This window comes from Onychostruthus taczanowskii, unplaced genomic scaffold (assembly GCF_017590055.1).
Source record: "Onychostruthus taczanowskii isolate IOZ18803 unplaced genomic scaffold, ASM1759005v1 scaffold12, whole genome shotgun sequence".
Lineage (NCBI taxonomy): Eukaryota > Metazoa > Chordata > Aves > Passeriformes > Passeridae > Onychostruthus > Onychostruthus taczanowskii.
In genome coordinates this window covers 9,022,865-9,047,075 of record NW_024498351.1, presented here as the reverse complement: position 1 = coordinate 9,047,075, position 24,211 = coordinate 9,022,865, and the positions used below count along the sequence as shown (strand labels likewise).

At 41.3% G+C, this 24,211-nt stretch overlaps 1 protein-coding gene across 1 annotated transcript in view; it reads right to left on the bottom strand.

The window, feature by feature from the left end:
- TLL1 (tolloid like 1) overlaps positions 1 to 13,138 on the bottom strand; it is a 123,909-nt gene extending 110,771 nt beyond the window's left edge. The window contains exon 1 of the mRNA XM_041427909.1: positions 12,583 to 13,138. Coding sequence (XP_041283843.1) covers positions 12,583 to 12,844 — 262 coding nt within the window. The 5' untranslated portion in view covers positions 12,845 to 13,138. The remainder of the gene's footprint in view (positions 1 to 12,582) is intronic.
- Positions 13,139 to 24,211: the final 11,073 nt, after the last annotated feature.

Sequence of the window (24,211 nt, the reverse complement as noted above, 5' to 3'; positions counted from 1 at the left end):
ACTGAACAACGGGTTGGAACTAAATACCATTTCAATATGTGTATCATTAATTAAAAGTCACTACTTTAGCAGCAGGTAAACTACAGAGAGCAGTTTGATCTGCAGAAAAAAAAGCCCTCACAGAAAATTCTACTGGAAATAATCTATGGCTGCAGAAGGCTCAGTACAGGATAAGTTACCTATCATTTGCATCTCAGTTTTACCTGATTACCTGGCTTTGCCTGGCAAATAGCCCATTCTCTATGATTTCTCTAAGCAGCTATCCAGCCTTAAACACAGATACCTGAAATTCCTCAGGCAACAAGCAGGGAGGGAAACTAAATCCAGAAATGATAGCGAAGAGGGCAGGAAGGAAAGATGCAGTGTGTGCCCTGGGGGGCAAGGAATCCCTGTAGCTCCATTAGTGCAGGAGCAAATCTTGCACATTGTCCTTTCCAATAGACAGCCAGCTGTACAAAGGGCTTATTTCCATATTAGTACAGCATAAAAGGAATCACAATTGAGGAATCACACAAAGAATGGGAATGTTAACTTTTTTCATTAGCAGTTGCAAGTGCATCCAAAATCTCATCTAGGTCTTTGCTAATTTTGGTGACACATCATCTGCTTGTTGGAAGAACATTTCTCCATTGATAAAACTTAGGATACTTTAGGTCAGTGAAGACAAGGCAGATTATGTGAGCAGAGACCAAGGGTCAAATAATTTTTCTTCTTCTATAAGATTATGTAGTTAGAATTAAGGATTACTATTTATGTTTATTTTTGTTGACTTTTTCCTTGTGGCTGCTATTTAGTCTGACCTTGTTCATAATTAGGAAAGACAAACAAAATATTTGGAAAGACTTAATTATAACTGTGAGTAATTCAGGATATTATTCAATTTCTTATACAAACCTGAACCTAGAATGTCTAGATTGATAAATCAGTAAAAAAACATTATATATGATGGAACGCTGTATCATAGACCAAATAAATCTAAGACACGTTATTAAAAATCTCAAAAAATAGCCAAGAAAAATTAATTTTGTCCAAGTTGATACAGATTGTCATGACTTTATCTGGCTCTCCACATTTTTTATTTAAAGTAAGAATAACTTGCATTTCTCCCTAACACTTTAGCTTTAGCTAAAAGATCTGCATATATCCATAAACACATTACTGATCTAGGAGGCATCTCTGTGTTTGGCTCTCTTCCATAATGCAAAAGGAAGCGTATGTTATAAATTCTCTTTACTCATGCTTCACTTGTGTAGACACACTGACTGTGATCCATCAGCAATACAATTCATATTTAATTCAGCTTCTTCCAAATTAAAGGTATTATGAATGAAAACATCCAAAAGGCTTGGACTAGGTTTCTGTATTTTCACCTGAATTTCATGTGTGAAAAGATTTCATCCTCAAGAATGCAGATAAAAAACTGGAAAAAAAAACAAACAGGAAACCCCTCTCCTACTCTCTCTCCTCTCTACCGCTCCTGCAATTTAGTGATCAAAGGATCAAAAAAAACTATAAAATGAATCTTCTCATGAAGGGGAAAGATTTTTCTCCTTACTTCTTTCCTTTACCAAATAACTCCAGAAAACTCCATAACTAAAGCCAAGAACTTTCTTCAACTAGAATCCTCAGTCAAATCTAGACTCATTTATCACCTGCAGTTCTCACTTTGGCCATGATTTAAGTTCAACACTCAGAAGAAACAACATCAGAAAGAAAACAGAAGTTTTCAAAACACAAAGGTAACAAACTATGTGGTAAAATGCAAGATTTGCATAGTTAGGCTATGTTGTAAGGTTACTTATTTCTATACAGGCAATCTAAGAGCTATCTAAGCAATCTAGAGCTTTTCCAATCCATCCAAAGTACACATAGCTGTGGGGAAAAAAATACTTTCTTCTCTGCTCCCTTCTTATTTTGCCATGAACTAATTCTTCAATTTAATAAATAAATAGGAACATTACTACACCTATTCCTCCTAGTTTTCCAAGATCTATTTATCTCCTGGCAGCCTCTGGATAAGAAAATGTGTTAATTTGGTGATATTGCAAATCACTGAAAGATTTCAGTGCTTTGATTGTGATCGAAGATTTCAGGGCTTGTCAAATTTCACCTAATGGTACATGATTGACACCAGTTTCACATGCCTGCTGTATTTTGTAACAAACGGCTTCTTATCTTTGACTTTAGATTTCTTGAAATTATACAGATAAGAAACTGTATATGCAGCTGCAACCATCATGTTTATCAGCATGTTGAGCCATTTATCAGATTGCCCAATTAATAGAGTATTCAGCTATGACAAGAAGAAACCTATCTCTAAAGGCTGAGAAATTGTTGCAGTAATCAAAATCCAGTCTTATCCTGCAGCTTCTCATAAAGGGGAAAAAAAGAGAAAATCAGATGCTCTTCAAGCTGCTGGATTTTTTCACACCCCAGTCCAGCAAGAAAGAACCTGTAATCACAAGGTCACTGAACGCAAGATTTCATGATACTCTTGTGTTAGTGATGACAACTACAGAAACTGGGGCAAAAATCCAACTGCCTTCATTGATGTGCCTGCAAAGCATGTGAGCACATGCATACAAGTAATCCATAGCCCAAGTACACAGAAGTTAATTAGTCAGCTCTGCTTATTACTTATGCACCTATAAACATTATCTCTAAAGTAACTGGAAACACTCACACTGAGTCCAATGGCCTCTAGGTCAGATTTACACACAAGTTACCTTGGCATTTATAAGTGTGGGAAAAGCAAAAAGAAGAAAAGCACCCACACAATCTGTACACAGGACTTCAAAGAGCCTCTAGAGATAGTTCTACAGGCATCTGTGTTTCAGTGGTGGCTCCTTAGGTAGTCAGGTGAGTGTGTGCATACATGTGGTTTACAGATAAATGTGTACAAGTGCTCCACTGGACCCACACAGACAGTCTATAAACATAGCTAAATGCAGTTTTCTTCTTGTATGCCTGCATACATTCATTTTCATCAGCTATAGTTGGTCAATGTTTTTAGTGATATTGAGCTTTGAAATTCATTCACATCCCAAAATAGCTAAATTGCATTTATCTTTTAGGCATGCTACAAGACATGAGTTTTTGAAATAGCACTTAGGGAGGGCTGAGGAACAAAGGAACTGCAACACTGGATCATATCCAAGGTCCTGTCTTTGACAGCAGTCACCACCAGCTGCTTCACAGAAAGAAACAAGAATTTGCAGTAGGTAGACAGGCATAATCTTGCCACATATTGGGGTTCATCCCTGTTTCAAACTACTAAATACTGGCTTGAACTCTGGAGCCTGAGGTATATATCCACTTGAAAATCATTATTGTTACCATTACTAAATATCAGCCCTCCAGATACCCCTGCTACCTATATAAATCTCATATCATATATCCAAATACTGACTCCATGGAGTCCTTTAGCAGATTTCAATAGAAAAAATAGTTGCATGAAGTCCCCATGTCTCCTAGTCTCTGTTTTGAGTTTTCCACTCCAGAATTAAACAGACTAACAGAAGTAGAAGCAAATATCTTCTATTTTATCTTTTTGTATAATTTCTGAAATTGTTCATGTTTATCATGTTCTTTCTATTTCATTTTTCTCTTTGATAACTTGAACCTCTTTTTACCCTGTTTTCATTAAACAATTTTTCCAATAATGCAACCTTGGGGGAATTAAATACCCATGCAAGCCTGGTTCCTTAGCAATTTACAGGCTGAATTATTGGTTTTAGTCTAAGGATTTATTGTGGGTTTTTCTTTAACAATTTCTTTTCCAAGCATAAAAAAATTAATCTCTGTAAGTCATCAGAACATAATGCAATTATGGCATATCGGCAACAACAGAAAAAGGATTCCACAACTCAGTCCTGAATTAATAGTCTTGAAAAGTTCCATAGTTAAAGACTGAGTAGTTTATATTATGACAAAAGGATGGGCTGATGGACATATCAAAGATCCTGGTACTAAAATGAAGGTCATAAAAAATGGGTAACATGCCTTCAACATGGTGCTAGTCATTTTTCATGGAAACACACTATGCTCTTCATTAGAAAAGGGCTAAGCATGCTGCCTGAACATAAGATACCTAATTTATCCTGTTGTCTATACATTTATACAAGGGATGAAGTACAGAAGTATAAGTATGGAAACAGTTGTAGTGCGGCATAACCCACCTACAAATAAAGCTGAAGTAAGAGAACAATTTTAAGAGTAATGTTGAGTAAGGGAAAAAAGCAAGTACGAGTGAAAAAGAAGATGTATGCTAATTTGTTGTAAATTTAAGGACATTTTACCAGATGGAGAAATTGGGCAGTTCATCATCATGTTCTCACACCCGCAGAGTTGTTCTAAAACTACTCCTCATGAAAGCAAATATAATTTGTTCTGCAAGTAAACTGTTTAAATAAATCTTGATATTATATGAGAACCATCTGAAATTATTTTCTTTGCTTATCTGAATACATCATCTGGAAACATCACAAATTCTGCCTTTTGGCCACTCTTTGGACAATCACTGAGCCCTAAGAAAAATTCTTTATCCACTTTTGGGAAAGTGGAAAAGTGTGAAATGTCTTTAGTGCTACAAAGCCCAAAGAAAGCACCTAAGTAGCACCTATAAAAACATCAGACACCAATAAAATGGATTTATTTTTGTTTGATAACAATTAAACTTGTTATTAGGAATATATTCAACTGCTGCTACCAGCATGAGAACAATGTAATTCATCTGTGCAACTATTTTGATACAACCTCCCCGGCTGATGTCCTTGTCCCCTCACTTCCTACAAGAGCTGATACTTGAGTTCCACTGTACAATTTACAATATCCAAGAATCACAATGTGACTGGAGAGGTACTGGCACCTTTCAAATGCAGCAATGTGTCTCTGTCATTCAGTTTCTGTAGAAAAAGACATGAAATTCACAAGGACAGCAAGACAGAGAATTTCCAAAGTCAGATTTAAATGCACTGAAAATGAATTTTAAAATAAAAATACATCCTTTGCAATTTTGTGCCCTGATTTTGCTGATTATTTCCTGATCAGGCATCACTTATGACCATCAAAATGAAGGAAAAAAATTCAAAATCAATTCTAGTCAATTATTGATGGACCTTTTTATCATTAGAGTATATATAGCAAAGAAACTGGTTTAATAAACACTGCATATCCTATTAGGCATTATATTTCACACACCTCAAGAAAAAAATTAGGAGTTATTTTAGAATAATATTGATTTTTTGGCACTTTGAGAATCTCTGTTTTGTAATATTGAAGAGAAAACCCACAAACATACATTTTAGAGCATTATTGCTCTTTAAGAGCTATCTGATTGTGCTCAAATATTTTCAAACACCTGATACTCGTAGTCAGTCAACATTGGCACTTGCAGACTCAGGCAAAACTCCCCCCAAAAAGCCAAAAGTAAAAAAGCCATCTGAGAGTGTCTGTCTGAGTGGGAGCTGCCTCCGTAGCAGCCTGCAGGAGCAATCACTCACATGAGTCACACACCGGCACTCTGCATATGTCCCCAGCACAGCCTCCACCTTCACACTTCCCTGCTCAACCTCTTCTGCTGTGCTACTATTTATACAACCTCCACACTTCAAGTACTTAGAGTACTCCTGCTCCTGTTGGTCAGCAAGGGACTGTCTTCACATGAAATCCTGATATTTAGGTACGGGAGCCCAGACTGTCTTCACATGAAATCTTAATATTTAGGTACAGGAGCCCAACAGAGAAAGAAGGTTCACGTACGCTTTCTGCATAAACATTTGTAGCTGGATATTTCAGGATTGGCTTGGCTGTGCAGTGCCTAACAGATCATTGCAGCCCACTGAGCATCCAGCACGAGGCCTCTGAGAACATGCTGGTCACACACAGCCCACTCATCTTTCTCCTCCTCCTCGTTTCCAGCTGTGCTCACAGGTGCCCAGTTTCTCTGCTACAGAGCTATCAAAGTACTAGAGGACAATCTTACAGAAAGCCTGATGATGAGCTAGAAGCTCTATTTGGAGGGAATAACTGATAATTGTAAGCAAGAGAATAACACATCGAGGGAAGAAAACAGGGAGGAGTAGAAGACCAGTCAGGCAGCACAAGGAAAAGCTGAAAAACAAGTGAAAAGTGCATTCAGTGGAGGGGGAATCCAGAAGCAAGAAAACTTGCCACAATGAAAGAAATTATAGGAAAAGAAGTAGAAGATACACAGCAGACACAAAGAATGAATATGCATTAAAACACATTAACAGATTGGCCATTATCTCTCAGCTAAGAAAAATATCCTGACAAGACAGAACTAAAAATACACAAAGATTTCTCTAGTCACACTTTCAGTTCTGTTACTCTGAAGAGATGTAGTAGGGAGGTGGGGAGAGGTTGCTTCTGGTTAAGAATGGGGGGTATGGACTGCATCCAATAATGACTGAAACAAGGAGGTTAGAAAGGTCCTAAAGAGGCTGAGAAAACTCTGAAAAATCCTATGAAATGCTGCTCATCCAACTGAAAGCTTTGAAAGGCCAAAACTTAGTTTTGCTCTGTAACACCGCTCTCAGAATTTATCTTTTCTACAGATACATTTAAAAACAAAAAATAAATACTAGAATATTTTTCTTAAGTTGAAAGCCAGACTATAAAAAGCTATTTCAGTTTAAGCATAAATACATCTTGTCTAAAAAAAGACTAGACTTCTTCCATTGTTCATTCACTGTTATAAAATTTAGACTACTATAATGCATCCAGGAAGGGAAAAAAGAAGTATTCCTCTCCACAAGGTCCACTGTGCTTGTGAAAACCAGAAGTTGACTCTCCAGTCTCACAGCTCTTCCATTTTACAGACCATCTGTCACCACCATGCACCACAGACATGACTTTCTCTCCAAAAAGAAGTGAATGAAATTATGTAATAAGCCTATCAACCCTATTGTCCAGAGGGGTAATCAGAATGACATAATGCAGATATCCAGGTGTGGTGAATGTTTCAGAGTTTGCCTTGGGGACTCGATTCCAAGCTCAATTAGATTTGTCAATTCGATTTGTTTTGCAGTGATGTAATACTGCTCCTTGCAGGTCACTTGTTCGACACACCGGATATATATTCAGAAACAGACGCCTATGGAAAGTGGTCTGGACATGAAATTGAGCCTTTGGTGTGGAAGGACATTCACAAAGATAGAACATAAAACATATTAATTTAATGTAGTTTTCCCAGAGTTTCATATTGAATTAATCTTTTCAATGAAGCTGAGGAGGAAAAGAACTTTATGTTCTCACCAATCTCCTTCAAAGGTGCTGAGATACCACATTTAAGGGCATAAAAGATAAAGTAATAGTGGAGAATTCTGGGGGGGAAAAATATTTAAAAGCTAAATTTGTCAGTAGTCTTATTTACCCTATAAGTTTATCCACAGCAGGATGGAAACCAGTTGGGAAGACTATTCAGAAAAGCTTGTTTCTCTTTCAGCTGCCTACACTATGCATTTACTACATGAACAGTCACAGTTCTGTCAATCTGGCATGTGATATTAGCAGCACAACCTCTATATTAGCACAAACTGCACAATATAGCTTTAAGAGTCTACTACATGACTGAACTATAAATATGAAAGATCTTGATTACCTAAATCATACAACAGATCCAAAATACAGAATCAGAGGCTTTAAGAATTCTCCTATTACCAGAATGCACAATTAGAATGCTTACAACTGAACACGCGTCCCAGAGCATAAGAGGGAAACTAACATAAAAATGTAGCACTATAGAAAGCTGCTGCTACAACATCAGGAAACAATAGTTAGACTGCAGTTACAGATGACACTGCATAATAATTGTAATCAACATTTACCATCGATCTTTCCTGTTCAGCTATTTTACAAATAAAATATATTATTAGGTTGGATGCTTTAGTGATGTGGGAAATAGTAACTTCCCTTCTACATACAGTCCAAACTTTTTTTATTATTACTTATAAACGTGCAAAGTAAAGAAACTAGTTCCTTAGATTCTTGCAGGAGGGAGAAATGAACATGTAAGGACAGTCTGTCTTAATTTTCTCTAATTCTCAACCAGGCAGGCATGCATACATACAGAATTTGTTCTTAGTCAAATAACTCCATGCTAACCAAGTTTCAAGGTATAAAGCTGTAAATTTAATTGCTTGTTTACAATATTTTTGACATTTTTATCTAGCTTCACTGAGGGAAAAAAATAAGAGCAATTCATGCATCATTTGAAAGGAAAAAAAATTCCAATTAACTGAGTTTTGGCAGGGGGAGTAATCCAAACTAACTCTGCTGAAAACTAAAATTTTCAGTGACGTTTTCCTTGGGAGAACTTCTCCTACCACAAGACAAAATTTCTAGTGCAAAAAAAAACCCAAAAAAACAGGCCCAAAAAAGGGAAAAATAATAGCCCAAGGGACTCAAGCTTATTCCCCAAACCTTTAACATTTGTTTTAGGAAGTGAAATACCTCACAGAAGAAATGCTAAAAGACTTATCTGAGGACAGTCAGCTGTCCAGAGGCTGAAACAGACCTCAGCACTGTAGCTATACAACAGAATGAAGATTTCTTGCCTAATCTCCCACAGTTCATGGTATTTTAATTGGAAGACCACACCAGAGTACACCCACTTTTTTTATTTGCTTTGCTCTGTTTCAGGAAAACAAAGTTGTTGAGAAAACAAAACAAAAGCCTCCAAAAAACCTTGAATATCAACTAAGTGCAGGCTATGAACAAGTATTACAGGATGGGAAATTATTTTTCTAGCCATCTCACTCTCTGTGTTTCTCAGCAGATATCCTGAATAAGTCATAAACTGTCATAAGAATGGAAAAAGAAAAGAAAAAAAAAAAAAAAAAAAAAAAAAAAAAACTTCAGGAATCCACAAATAAATGCAGGTGCATGCTGCAATCCAAAAAGTATGATGATGCCCCTTGAAATCTAACTCAGCATTTTCTTCTTTGGAATAATATCTGATTATGCAAATGCTGATCTAGGTCTTTAGAGTATGGTGTTCCCAGTTTCACATCTTCTGGCAAATTAGATCTTGAAGATGAACTAAGAATGCCTTACACTTGAACTCACAACGGTAAACACTGACGGCAATATCCTGCAGAGAGACACAAGGAAGCATCCGAGACATCAGAAGCACAGAAACTGCGTTACATCACATCCCGCTGTTACAGTGTGCCAGGATTCTTGTTGTAAGGAGGAGTAGCGTGACCCAAAATTCACACACAGGTTAAAGGTCTACAGACAAACCTACGGGAAACCACACAGCTCAAGTTCTTCTGCACAATGTCAACAGCTTCCTTCCAATGGCTGTCTTCCCAACAGCATCACAACATATCTCCAGGCCCTTCTTTTCCCTGAAGCTCCAGGGCTCCCAGTGTGCTGGCTTTTCTGAGACTGTACTTTTGGGGCTCCTGCATAAAATAGCTGCTGGTTTAGATGCAAATGGCAACATCAGCTCCAGAAACACCTCCTAGTTCTACAGGGCATCTGACAGACATCTGTTACCTGTAGATTTTTCACAAAGCTGGAAATATTGTAAGAAAATGTACTTTTCAGCTCCTATAGCATCCTGCACTGTGCTGCTCCTGGGAGTTTCAAGTCAAAGCAACAGTGTGATTCTAGGCACATTCACTAAAATGATCCCTTCCTTGTGAAAAAGTTAAAACACACATATAGTACCCATAAAAACCCCACAGAATACCCATAAATAACCCCTCAGAGGCTGTCACATTGTGTTTCTGGTAAATTCCTTCAGTTTTTTCCACAATAAAACAGGGAGAAAGAGACCTACCAAGAGAACATTTATTCAACAGAAGTAGGCATCTATAAGGAGATACTGAATTACAGCTTCATCTAACTATGGATCTCATGCCTCATGTGCAGTGCTTTCTGCCACAAGACTGCAAACATAGTCTGTGCAGTAAAAGCTAAGCAGCAAACACTACTCACTGGAGAAAATTTGAATGCAAATAACTTATAAAATACAGGTGAAACAATCTTGCATCAGCATATTTGGGGGTAGGTCAAATTATTCTAACATGTCTAAAATTTACATGGGTATCACTGAAGTTTTTCAAGTAGGTAAAACCATAGAAAGCACTCTGGGTGCTTGCTAAGCTGCAGAAACTCACTTCTATGTGGTTCCTAACATAAAGCACTGGCCCAACTGACCAGCCTGAACAGCTTGAAAAAAAAAAACAACCACTTTTACAGGCTCAGCTGCAGGCCCTCAAGATGCAGTAAAAGCAGGTGTTAATTATATCTACAAAGCTTGCATACCTTGAGCGTTATCTCAGCAAGAATTCCCTTATTTTATCCTGTTACCTTGCGCATAGAGTGACACACAAATTTGAGTGTGAACGTCTCACACCCCTGAGGTGAAGCCTGGCTTTGTCCTTCTATAGGGCCTCACTGTGGAACCCATCCTAATGGCAGAGATCAGTAAATTTACTCCTGGGAGCCCAAAACCCACCCCAGATGATAAGAGCTGACCTGGGGAGAACACACACTTGGGCTGTGCTGCTAAAAGAGGCTGAGCACCTGCTGCTCCCAGCATCTTTGATCAGGCACTTTACAGTGGAGCCTTTAAGGAAGGTCTAGCAGGAAAAGTAAATTGGGAAATACTCTTAGAGGATCAGTTTCATTGATATATAGACCTTTCAATTTTTTATTAAAAATGATGGGTACATGCACACTCAGTGTGCAGCATTAAGGCACATTTTTATTTCTGAAGAACTACCACACACTAAGAAGCAAACAAAAAAAATAGGTTTTTTTATTTTACTGGATAGACATCCTCAAAGTGACAGCTTTTAAGACTAAGAGGAACTACACACAGGTAACTCTTCATACACCTACCTATCTCTTGTCCCTGTAGTACCTAAGCTCCCTATACTTGTGAAGCAGCACAAGTAAGAACTTCAATAACATGTTTCCATGGGCCAAATTTTCCAAACAAATGCTTCTTTCTCCAGGCAAAACAAAGTGATGGCAGAGAATTGGCAATGCAGATCAAATTGCAGTCTCCTACTGTTGTCTTTCTCTCATGCATAACCTCAAAACACTTAGTATCATGAATTATAATTGCTAATTATTCCCACTATGAAACAAGAATCCCACAGCAAACTGAGACGAAATAGGCATTTCTTATTATATTAAATGATGCATATGAATCGTCTTAAATAATTACAGACCAGAAGAAAAGAGTTCAGGTTAACAATGACCAGTTACTTATTTGTGAGTGTTAATTGAGGAAAAAAAAATAATGTTTTGATTGCAGTTGCTTCTGTTCTTTTTGAACTTGAACATTCTTCAGTTGTACACAAGTCAGACCTAACAATTCACACTTAAGAACAAAATATTTTTGTGATTAGAAAAACAGAGCGTCTGCATATTTGGCACATTCTCTTCAATAAATTAAAGAAAACCACACAGATATAGAGAACACAACCTTTGGCTGAACTAGTTTTCAGAATATAAAATAACTAATTAATGGAAAGGAGGCTGCTAGAAAACTTGAGCGCTTGTTTAACAATAGAACTGTTGGGAATTGGCAATCACTGTTGTTGATAAAAAAGCATCACCGAGATACACATGCCTACTGAAATACCAGTGAACCCGGTTCCTGAGGTCAGTTCTTGTTACTGGTAACTTTAATGGGTGAAGAATTGTATCTGGCATTAAAGAGGCTGCAGTCCTAAATCAGTAGGATAAACGTTCTGGAAAACCACTGTACAAAGCGAGGAGAACCTGTACCCCAGCTCTTCCCGCACAGTGTGGAAAGGGATCTGTCAGGCATCGAGCCCGCGGGAGGCACCAGGGCACACGCTGTGGAACACCAGCCCTCAGCAGCACCACTCGGGTTCTGGGAGCGGGACGCGTGGGCTGAAACCCCGGCAGACAGTCACCGCCCCTGCGCAGCCCTCCCGCTCGGGAGCCGCACTTATCGCATCCACATCCCTGGGGCGGCCGGCGCCGAGAGCCCGCCCCGGCCCACGGGAAGGGGTGCCCGGCCGGGGAGCGGCAGGTTGGGATGGATCAAGGCGAGAGGGAGGCGGAGGCGGCACCCGCTCCCGCCGCGGGGGCGGGCAGGGCCCCGAGAGAAGCCGCCACCCTCCGGCGGAGCCCGGCCGGGCCGCTCCGTGTTCCCGACTGGTGCTGCGAAGCGCAGTCCCGCCTCGACACCTTCGAGCCCCGGCGAAATGCTCTCTGCAACTTCCGCGGCTCCGGCGGTGCCGTGACCCGAGGGCTCCTCGGCCGGCACGACGCCCCCGCAGCCGCGGAGCTGTGGCGGCCGGTCCAGCCCTGCCCGCCGCCGCGCCTCTCCCCAGCCCAGCCGGAGACCGTAGGGAAGTAAGTGGGAAGTCCCAGAAAAGCAGGTCCTGGATACCTTGCCCTGCGGAGGCGGCTGGATGCAGGGCTCCGGCTGCGCTCGCCGCCGCTGCCCCGGGAGGGAGCAGGTGAGCCCGGGACTCCCCCCACACGCACCCCGCGTAAATAAAGCCGAGACAAAGTCACCATCTGGGGAGGGGGTGGGGAGCTGCATTAGACGGGGAAGTCACTTACCAGCTTTGCAAGGATCCTTATAATCTATCGCCTCGGCTTTATCCTCTTCCGTGAAATCGTAAGTGTAGTCATAATCAAGGCCAGAGCAGGAAGAAGGCTTCCCGCAGACAGTCCACCCGGCCAGCCACAGTGCCATCCTCCAGCAAAGCATCTTCATCCTCCCTCGGGCGGAGAGGTGGCGAGCAGGGCGAGGGTGAACTAGGCGGCCGGCTCTGCTGTCCACGCCGGCTTGGGAAAGGAGGGTAAGGGATGGAGAAACCATAGGTTTTGGGGGAGGTTGGTATTTTTTTTCCTTCTCCACTTGGAGGCTCTTCCAAGAGACGGTGCTCCCTAGGTAGCCCCAATCAGACGGGTGCGACACAGAGTGAGGAGCATGAGCGTCGCTGCCCCCCCTGCCCCCTCGCCGGGGAAAAGTCGCTGGGTGTGTGGGTGGGCGCAGGGGGTGGACTCAGTCCGGGAGATCCTGTCTGTCAGGGCTTCCCCTCGCCTCTGTCAAAACCCAGCCAAACTTCCCGCGGAGGAGGAGGCGGCGGCGGCGGCTGCTGCCCGCGTCCCGCTCCGCGCCCGGCCCGCGCCCCGCTGCGCGCCTGCCGACCGCCGCGCCGCCGACCCCGGTCCCGCTGATGCTGCCAGAAGATGGATCCGGGCTGCACATCGGCAAACTACCTCGGGGAGCGGGGGGAAAAGAGAAAGGGGAAAAAAAAAAAAAAAAAAAAAAAAAAAAAAAAGGAGGAAGGGAAGAAAAGGGAGCGGGGAGGAGGGAGAGGGAGGTGGGGTGCACTACAGCAAACCGCGGAGCTCTACTGATGGGAGGCAGCAGCTATACTGGAAGGAACAAAGTGTCAGAGTTTCGCCCACCCTCTGCACAAACACTCTAAGGTCTGTCTCTGTCCTGTCCCCCCTCCTCCGTCCCCCTTTAACTTACGAAAACCTTACAGGCAACTAACACACAGTCGTCAGCATCCTGCTTACTTATTCATACAGTCAGGGTCAGGATCCGGGCTGCTTCTGATCTGCTCCCTTGATAGTGTGTCTTATGGAAACACACGCGCATTCACTATACGCCTCTATCTCCATATAGCTTTCTCTCTAGATAAGCAGTGCATGGCATTTAAACAACAACAACAAAAGGATCGAGATCAGATAAAACAATGCACAGATCGACACCCAGCAGCCAAAAAAGCGCGAGAAAATGGGTGCTGAGGAGGACGATGAGAAGAATTAAACAATTTAGGAGACAGGAAAATAATCAGTGTCTGTATATTTCCCCCTCTGCCGCTGCTGCTTTGCAGCGTTAGCCCCATGAGCTGAAGGGTGGGGGTTAAGCAGCGAGGGGGAGGGGGAAAGAGAAAAGTTTAAGAGCCCACAGTTTGTTTAAAACAGAAGAAGGCATTATAAAAGGTCCACTGGTCTCCAGAAGTTCAGCCAAGCAGCTGGGAGCCGGTTCCAAAATGAAAGTAAGAACAAACAAACAAACAGAAAAAAAAAATCAAGGCAAACAAAAAGTAAAATTGCAGCATGCAGCAGCAGCGCAGAGATCTTGCAGTCGGGCTTTCCTGCTCTCACGTGGATCTCCAGGAAAGTGGTGGAAGTTTATTTTCCAAGCGAAGTTTCCGCGGGAGCCACCGCCCCGCTCCGCGGTGTCCTGCGTCGCCTGGCCCGGCCCCGCCGCGCTTCAGCGCCGAGGCGCCCCGAGCTGCCGCCGGCTGCGCGGGGCCGGGTTTTGTTTTAAAGCCCGAGAAGGGATCAGCGCGCAAAGCCTCATTTCAGCCGATCAACCTGGAGAGGGAGGGGGAGGAGGGGCAGAGATACGTGCGGCTGGAATAAAATAAGATCAAACGGGGAAAAAAAAAAAATATATATATATGTATATGTATAGGTAGCTAAAGATCTCCCTGCCTGCCTCCTCCCCTCCCCCGAGACGGGCAGCTCCGATCCTGCAGGAACGCCTGAAACTGTTTCAGACCAAGGTGAGACTTTTCCGTAGCAAACTCTACTCCTCCTCCTTTTAGGAGTTTCCATGGAAAAGGGCGGGGGGGACGACGAGGGGCGGGTAGAGGGGTGTTTCTTCTGCTCCCATTTCGCCGGGGTGTCACATTTAACACGGACTTTTGAAAGAGCTGCCGCGAAGAAGTGATTGCGTCTTTCTCTCACGTCCAAGCCCGCACAGGCTCGCTCTCCCCGCAGCACTTCCCGGTAGCCTTCCCTCTGTGGCAGGGGTGGAAATCCGGAGACAGTCCCTTCCCCTGGCTGTGCCAGGAGCGCAGGCAGCGCCGGTGGCGCGCCCCTGGCCCCGCGGGCAGCTCCAGGTGCGGCGGGGGCGGGGGGCACGCCGACAGCGCTTACCAAAAACTCCGGATGGGCACACTCTGCTATCGCAGCTATCGAGGCAGGGAGGGAGGGGACACAATTTCCTATCGCCGCTGTCTCAGCTGCCCCCAAAATACGGGGATCGGGTGGGGGCAAGGTGCAAAGCCTCCTTTGGAATGACGAAACCTGTAGTGCCTACCCAGACACTCTCTTTCTGCCCCTGCCGTCCGGCGAACGAAGGGTTCATGCTGCTATAGATAGGCACTCTCGGCAGATCATAACATTAAAACTGGAAAGGTCGGTTAAGACAGAGCTAATAGGTGTTTAACAATATTAAGAAGTCTGGCACCGCGTAGCATCAGTGTCTTTGAAGCATCCATGTGCTTCCTTGTATTTTTGGCATGCAAGTTGTGTCTACATTGCTCCTAACTCAGTGTTTGTGCTGCAAACTTGAAAGCCAAGGAATGGGGAGCTGCCACTGAAAAGGTGCAGTCTTCACTAGGCAGCCTTTGTCCCAGAAGTTGTTTGCTGTGTTTCATAAAGCCCTCAAAAAGCACCACCTACCAGATGAAAGAAAAGCCTGAGAAACTTGTGGCCTGCTCTTTTCCTCTCTTTCTCAATATACTTTCTATGACTGACCATCTCAGACACTTGGAACTGACTCCAAGGAAGTTATCAGAGACACTTTCTGTCAGTTCCTCAGAGCAGTGTCAGGGCTGATGACTACCTCTGTTTGCAGTGTCATGGTTTTGTGGGCTGTGTTTTGCTAAAGAAACCAGCCGGATCCAATCTGAAATATGGTTTCTGTTATTTTTTATGCCTGCAAAGGAGGCAGCTTATTTTGCAGTATTATTAATTGCATGCTCATTTGAAAAAGTGGATCTCCCTAACCTTGTTTTGTTACTTTGCTTCATATATACACACCTTTAAAAAGTTAATTTTCTTTCCTGTGTCTTTGCACCTCCGCCCTAAAAAAAGAACAATATCTATCTAGCAAGCACATGTTCGTCAACAGCGCTTTAGAAACACTGGTTTTGCTGATTGCTTTACAGCCCAAGAAGAGGAATGTGCAACATGCAATCCTCAGCATTCCAGTCTCCCAAGTGATGAGATTATTAGAACCTCTGCAGCAGGAGATTAACTCTCAGCAAGGTAGGCACTGACGTCACCTTCAGCCTCAATCTGCCCCCGACCTCAGCATCCCCAGCACAGGCAGAGCAGCACCAAGCACTCACAGCCCTGAGGACAGCTGGCCTTGCAGAGCCTTGACTAAGACAGGAAACAAACCCAGAAACACTAGATGGGAGTCATGCAGAAATCTGGGCACATGAGTGCTGTAACAAATGTGTGTATATGACAGGGTAAAAGCTGTTTTCTGCTTGTAACCCAGAGCAGCTACACATTAGAATTACTCTTTAAAATATGCATTGCAGCTCTGCAGAAACTATTCAACATTGCTTAGGTATTAATATTCCCATCAGTCACAATAGTAAAAAGCTTTCTTTATATTAAAAGAATTTTTTTCCTAGTAACCAAACTGTTCCACATTAAAAAAAAAAACTTTTTCCCTAAGTAACCTGTTAATTATTCAGCCTAACTCCTTTCATGATGCAAATTTTTGAAACATTTTAAGTAAAAAATATTTTTTCCCTATCACACATTCATGTCTACCATTCCAAAAAGCTCACAACTCTGATAATCCATCTGACAACACAGTCAATCAAAAATCCATCCTACAGCCGTTTCCAAAGAAACGAATACATAGCCAGAAAGACAGAATGCTTAAGCTGGAAGGAAACCAACCAAAGGAACACAACAACAGCAACAACAAAGCCTTTTTCCCTTCTCTTTTAAATTTCCTGGTTTGTGGGTATATTACAAGGACAGAGATAATGGTAAATGTAGTTATGTTAAAAGTGCTGGTGGTATTTTTAAATCTATATTTATTTGTTATAATTTTTTTCTAATCCAGAAAGCTGAAGGCTTTTCAGCTCTTCCTACACAAAAAAATAAACAACCAAAACCAAAAAACTTTAAAAAAAGGACAAGTATGTACAAAAGACAAACACAATCACAGAACTAAAAAAAAAATACATATGAAACATCATTGCTCACACCTCCTCCTCATTCTTTGGCTATCTGTCTGCTGCTTAGGCCTCCATCGAGTGTGGAGTTTTAGGTGGGTGGACACAATGGGCTTATTCACAAACATCAAGCTCAGCACATGCCTAAGGCTTTGAAGGCTGAAGACTGTGGTGGGTCAGCTCCTTGGGACCAGGACTTATGGGACTTTTCAGGAGGCTAAAACAGAGAAGCTCTGCAGAAGCTGGTTACCTTCCTGCCTTGTCTCCTGATAAGCATATTCACTCTGAGGTACCTGGAGCACTTCTGAGACAGCTGTAGTTATGTTTAAGTATTTTCCCACTTCCCAAGTGGTCATTCTGTAGGGAAATACTGAAGCTGAAAGCACAATGTGCCAAATAAAGTGTCTACAGTAACAAACATGCACATACACAATCATAACACTACATTGAGTGAACCATCCAAACTAAAATTAAACTTCTGAAGTTAAAAATCAAGCACTCATGATCAGAACAGCAGAGAAACGAGACTTCTCCCTTCTCCCCTACATGTACTCATATATTATGAAAGTAACTCACTGCATGTTCACATATAACTTTTTCCTACAAACCTCTGTGCTTAATTAATAAAAAGCCCTTCAATGTTATGTTTTCTGTTTTACTTTAGAAAGCATGCCCCATGCTTTATTCATTACGCATTTATTCAGATCCTATTCTGGATACAGAGTTATGAATTTCCTCATGGGCATTTTATGGAGCTTGTTGCTACAGTATTCATGGGCTTCAAAAATATTAACTATTTTAGTTTTATAATACACCTCTCAGATGAGGGGATATTGTGACAGGATATGAATATTACATTTGAGAAACAGTTACAGATTACTTGGTTTGATATCTTGTAGACCTGTCAGGACTTGGCTCTATAGAAAAGCTTATTTCTTCAAGGCCTGGTTCCCACTGCTTTCAGTTATAGTAATTTTAGTCAGTGACTACTTCTAATCAAATCCTCGAGTCTTCAAGCATCTGAAAATTAGAAGCAAATTATCAAGAAGTGTAATTTAAAAGCTTTGAACCAGCTCTATCAAGGAACTCTGTAGCAGAGACAAGAGCTAAGACACGAATTTCAAACTGCTCAGCTCTCTCAAGACTTTTGACACTGCTTGTCTTCCCATAATTCTTTTTCTTCAATGCTTCCTTCAGTTTCTAGAATAAACACAGCCAGACTCCTGCCAGCAACAGCCCCATCATTAATAATACCCACATAATTCATCCATTGCTTTGAATCTTCTGCTCCTCAACACATTACCTGTTAGCATGAATATGTCATGCTGTGTTTGGCCCAGCACTTGAAAAGATGTTTCTCTGTTCACCACTGCATTTCATGGCAGAAGAGAGAATGTTGGGATCTCTTCCAAACTCTGGGAGAGGGTGTTTTTAAATAGCACGCTCCCATCTGCTTGCTTCCCATGTCCATGCTTTGCCTTATCTTTGCTTGTTATTTCAAACCTGTCTTTATTCTCTCTTCAGTCTTGGCTGATCCCACTTTTGTTTTTCTTATCTAGTTAGTGCTGGTGTTTGATTCTCATCCCAGTTCCAGCTGCCCTAGTTGCACTTTTCTTTAATCTCGTTCTGGGACTTCTGAGTCTCCGATTCATCTTTAGCTAGGCAGGGTTCTTTTGTTGTTGTTTTTGCTGTTGTTTTGTTTTCACTCCCTTTACCTAGTTGATCTTTCTCTTCTGTCTTCTCACCTGATTTAACTTTTAGTTATGTTGACATCCACCCTCCTTGTCTATTCTTTACTCCAGGTGCGCACCACAAAGCTGGTCTTGCTCCTTGACCATATTTCCCAGTTGCAGAGGGGAAGTCCTCGCTCCAGTCCTTACATTGCCATTGAGGCAGTTTTTTCTTGTTTGCTACCTTCCATCTACCTCTTCACTCTCAGGCACAGTTACTGCTCAGGCATAATTTCCTCACACAAAAAATTTTGTTGTCCCAAAATACGTCTATCATTCCCACTGCTGATTTCTCCTGATCACACTCCATATTTTTTTCAGGAGCTTTGTGCTGGCTCTACCATTCTGCAAAATCGGTTCTTCCTCCCATTTATTCAAGTGAGACAACCTTCCCCTCCCCATCCCACAGGTATGGCTGAGGTGGATTAAGCATCTGGAATTACAGCTTCTTCTCATTTAAATTACAGATCCAAGCAAGGCACTGCTCAAAATGATCATGTGCAGGTGGCACACTTGGGTAGGGGAGCTGCTAAAACTGCATCTGTTCAAGGGTGGCTGTGGTCATGTGTAAGTCCATACCAATGTTAACAGGAAAAAAAAAGGATATATCTCTTTACATAAGGATGGATATTCTCCTTCTTTCTATTCCGCTCAAGATTTAACTTTTACATTTTCTGCAGGCTGAGCATACTGAAGCCCTTCCAAAAATACTGCTGTGCTTTTCTATTAGGATAAAACTCATCTATTTCCATGTTTCATTTTCAAATACCTTGATAATTTAAGCTAACATCCTGAAAGAAAGATTGATGAAGAAATTAAAATTGAAAATCAGCTCATAGCTGACACTAGCATGGAAAATATCATGCCAAATCTTCACAATTAAGCAAAGGTGTATAAGCAACTTAAAAAATATCTACCAGCAGAGAATGTCAAGAAAATTTAATATTAGATACCCAACCAGACTGTGTTTATAACATATTTTGTGTTACGTTCTCTCCATTTTTAATTCTCTAAAAGCTGCAGTGAGCAAAACCACACTGATAGCACATACTGATGTTAAAACAAGTAATCAAGCAACAACAACAAAACCTTAAATTAGAAACTGTTCTGTGTTTGCTCAGCATCCCTGATCCTCATCAAGCAATAAATCAATTTGCAGTAGCTGTGGACAGCTATTTAAACACAGGGCCAGAAGAGCTTAATTGTTAAAGCAATGTTCAAAGCTAGGAGGTTAGTATAAGAGGTCATATTAAATATTCACTTGTCTGAAAACAGCTGCATTCCAAGTATTAGGAGGCATCCTGACCTTCTCTTAATTAAAAAAACAAAGTCTATGAGTTTTGAGCTTAGCAGAGCTTAGCTTGCAGTTCTTCAGAAGATAGATAGAGGTTGCCAGATGAAAAACTGGCATCTAAATGTTTGCTAACTTGATTTTGTTTGGTTTACTTTATTGTCTAACATAAAATAAACAAAAACCAAACCAAAAAACCTCAACACCCCACCCCCAAAAAACCAACACCCCCACCCCCCGAAAACAATAGCTAAAAGCTGTTTGGTTTGAAGTTTGCAGTTTATGTTTACAAGTTGATAAATCATTGAGGATCCAATTCTCAGCTTTGTAAGATGCTGCTCCTTGTCAAAGTTGACAGCAAATTTACATTTGATTTGTATCAGAGCTGATCAGGGTCACTTACCAGTCATCACTGTAGACACTGGTAACTGATGAATAGTTTCTTTGGTAATTCTATGATAATCTAAGTGTAATACAATATAAAAATGATAGTACTACTCCCAGATCTGTTCTTCTACAAACAAATGTTGCTGTTAGACTCAGAAGTGACGTTTGCTGTTAGACTGATTAGGTGTACAGGGTTAATCTTACCCTCCAGTGTTCAGCATACTGTCACATAGCTGGGAGTCAGTGGGTGATTTTTGACAGAAGAAAGCCTCTATTGAGCCTGATCTCGAGTGACTGCTGAGCATTTTGATCTTCCGTTCATTTCTGGAAGATGAAGCAGCTCAGCACCTTGACGAACAGGAGTCACTGTTTTGAGCCATGAGCCACTCAGGTGAAAAACCTCTGGTTTAGTTTGCACTGTAATTTATCATTTATAACATCTCTGGCAGTTACGGCAGAAAACATGTAACAGTGACACTGGAGGTAAGGAATCCAAGCAAACAGAGGAACCTTGCCCTAATTGGGTGTCTATGTAGATACAAGTATTCTTCTAACTCTGGCTCACTGAAGATAAATAAGGTCTATCACCAGCACCCGGGAAGAAGAATGACAATTGTCTTACAGGAAGCAGCATGAAACTATGATACAAGCACGATCAATGACAGAAATATTGTCCTGTAGTTATCAGCATTGTTGTAGCTGTGGTAATACTTATAAAATTCTCTAAACAGAACTTTTACCTTTTTTAACAATGTCTTACATATATTTCTTATTAATACAGATAGTAAAATGCCCATTGAATTTTATGGTACAGCTATCAAAAAAAAAAAAAAAAAAAAAAAGCTCATATACCTAAAGTGTCTTACTTGGCACCTTTTTCTTATCTTCAGTATCATAAGATCATGAATGCCTATGGCAAAACTAATTTAATTGCATCCACATTATCCAGCCCTATCCAAAATTATTTGCACTCTGCTTATTGTCAATTCTTCTTTACTACAATAGAACATTTTCCAGCAAGAGCTTCTTTTGAAAGAAGGCACTGATGCACCATGCAGCAATAATTAATAACCACTGTCTGGAGAATTCAGGGATTATATTGTATTCTAAAGCTGAATGCTCTTTCACTCACTAAGGTGATAGTTTTTTGCAGGCACAATCAATATTTGCTGTAAATAATACATATTTCACTGGATTTACACATATATATGTGGAATACACGTTTTACAATTTCAGCTTAACTTGCAGCCATTTTAGTATCATTTTCCTTCAGCATGATTACAATACTAAGCTCTTGCAATTCATTTCCCCCCCCCCCAGCTATAATAATTTGCAATACTAGAGATGTCACAGATGACTGACTAGAGATAGCTATTGCCAATTGAGGGCACATATCTATGAATACTCAATATAAAGCACCCAAACTAAACTCTGAGACCAAAGCACTTCCAAAATTAATTCCAGAATCTGGAACCAGCATTTACATAAAATTTTTCTCTTTCCAAGAAACGGGTGAAAGAGGTCCCAGGCACCTCTTGTGCATGCACAGTTCTGTGTTGCATTTAACAGAATCCATTCTCACTGCAAAAGCAGTGAGGATTTTCTGAAGAGTCAGATTTATTATACATTCTCCAGACATCCAAGTTTGTGCTTCCCATGTGCTGGCAGGAATGCCCTTGTCAAATTAGCCACTGAAGTCCTGACTTTATGAGTACAGGCTTAAAATATTGAATACATGAACAACTCAGAATCTTCGAGTACAAAGCATAAGAATCAAGGGGTACATTTGTATTTCCATTTATTATTATGTAGAACTGCACAACAGGTAAGATTTATTTTTAAGTATGTGTGTGCATGTGCATTTTATTTGTTAAAGAATTGCACTTACCATATAAAAACTGCACTTAATTTCCAATATCTAAAAAACTCCCTACCTTCATATACCATAGCCAAATTTGTATCTGCATGGATCCTCTTTTTCATTGAGTGACATGAGTAGCAGTTTGCAGGACAGACATTGCAGAAAAACTTTGCACAAAATGCTAGCATTGAAAACAGAAATATTCCTGGTTTAAGACTAACTTACATTAAAGCAAGAGATCATGACTTCCAAATGATTCAAGCAGCCTTCATTTTGTGGGAAACTCCCTACTACTACTTTCCCTCCTTCTTAAACCTGTTTTCTTCTCTCTGTATTATGTTCCTGTAACCTGTCACAAATATGCCAAAACCCATTACTTTGTCACTCAGCTCTCTATAAAAATTGATACTGTCAGTTTATTTTTATAAGTAATTATTTCTTTGGTGTCAATTGTCAAACTATTGAATACAGTTTTTAATATTTGTATGTGTCATTTGATTTTAATACAGCTGCTTGATGTATTTGTAACAAGTTCTCTACTCCTGTCCAAGTTCCATTCACTTTAATGAACAGATCAGTTTGCCAAGTGTCTCCATCAGTAAATTTGGATCTTTGGTTATTATCACTTGTTTACGTTTCTTTCTGTAACTTCAATCGTCAGTGTCACCACAGGAACAGAGTATCTGTTTGTTGGGGAAATAAAGATATTGGAGCATGTCTGAGGTTTGGTTTAAAAAGCAGTGGCAAACCAGATGAGGAAGTTCTCTTCTGAAACCCAATCTGTGATTATATTTTGGTATCAGAACATTAACAAGGAATCATGTTGAAGTAGCCTACACTAGTTTTTCAGATAGTGTACACATAATTGAGTTAATCAGGTAGTTAGCCAGAGAAGTGATAAAACGCCACAAGCAAGGATTCTGTGTGAAAGAAGAGACTAGTACTTATAAATAAAATTTATTATTAATTTTCAACAGTGAGCACTTAATGAGCATAATACAGAAAACACTCCCTGACCAAGTCTGCTGTTAATGTCCAGGTTAAGGTCTGCAACAAAAATAATCTCACCTGTCCCAGGGACAGGCCTTTCTTACAGATTACCCACCACATGCAGTTAATAGTAAGTAGATGGGTCGTGTTCCCAGACCCAGCCCTCCTGTCCTGAGCAAAGCTCGGATTTAGCAAGGAACCAGGAGCATCCGGAGGGAGGGCAGCGCACGGCCCCGACACCGTCCCGACAATGCGCGTGTATTCCCAAGAATCCCAAGCTTGCAGGCGATGGCATTGGAGGTAAGGTGCGGACGTGTGGTGGCATCCCTGCCCTGGGAGCAAGCAGTGATTTTTTGGCATCCTGCGACCCCTAGTGAGAGCCGGGGCCGCCCCTGCCCCCGCCCCGGGCCGCCAGCGCCGCCGGGCTCCCGCCAGGCACCGGCTATTTCCAGGTTGCGGGCAAAACATCTCCCCAGGGATTTCCGTTTCCCCCGTAAACTGACTGAAAGCTACTCTGAAAACATCATAACGCCTTGCCTTTGCTTGCTTCGAAACAATGCGCTGATTGTGTGGCAACTTCACAAAAAGCTGCTGTAAACTCTCAAGGCAGTGGAGGGAGAGGCGAGACAGGACTCATCTTCTACATACCACCCCAGGAAAGAAAGAAGGAGAAAACTGCCGGCTCCACTTCTACCTAATTATCCTCGTGTAAGGCCTAAGCCTTTGCAAATAGCAACGATCAGTAGGGAAATGTATTTGTTTGCCCGCTGGTACTAGGAAAACACTGGTGAGAAGTTAGTCTCACAGCGTGCAAATTTGCAAGCTAAGCTTTATGCTCTTGTCATCATGCTCAGATCCCCCAGAACAATGGAGTTTAAAAATGATTGGTTCTGTTCTAAACTCATACATGAATGAAAAGCTGAAAATGTAAACATGCAATTATTGAAGAGGAAAGGGTATTTCTCAACTTGGTTCA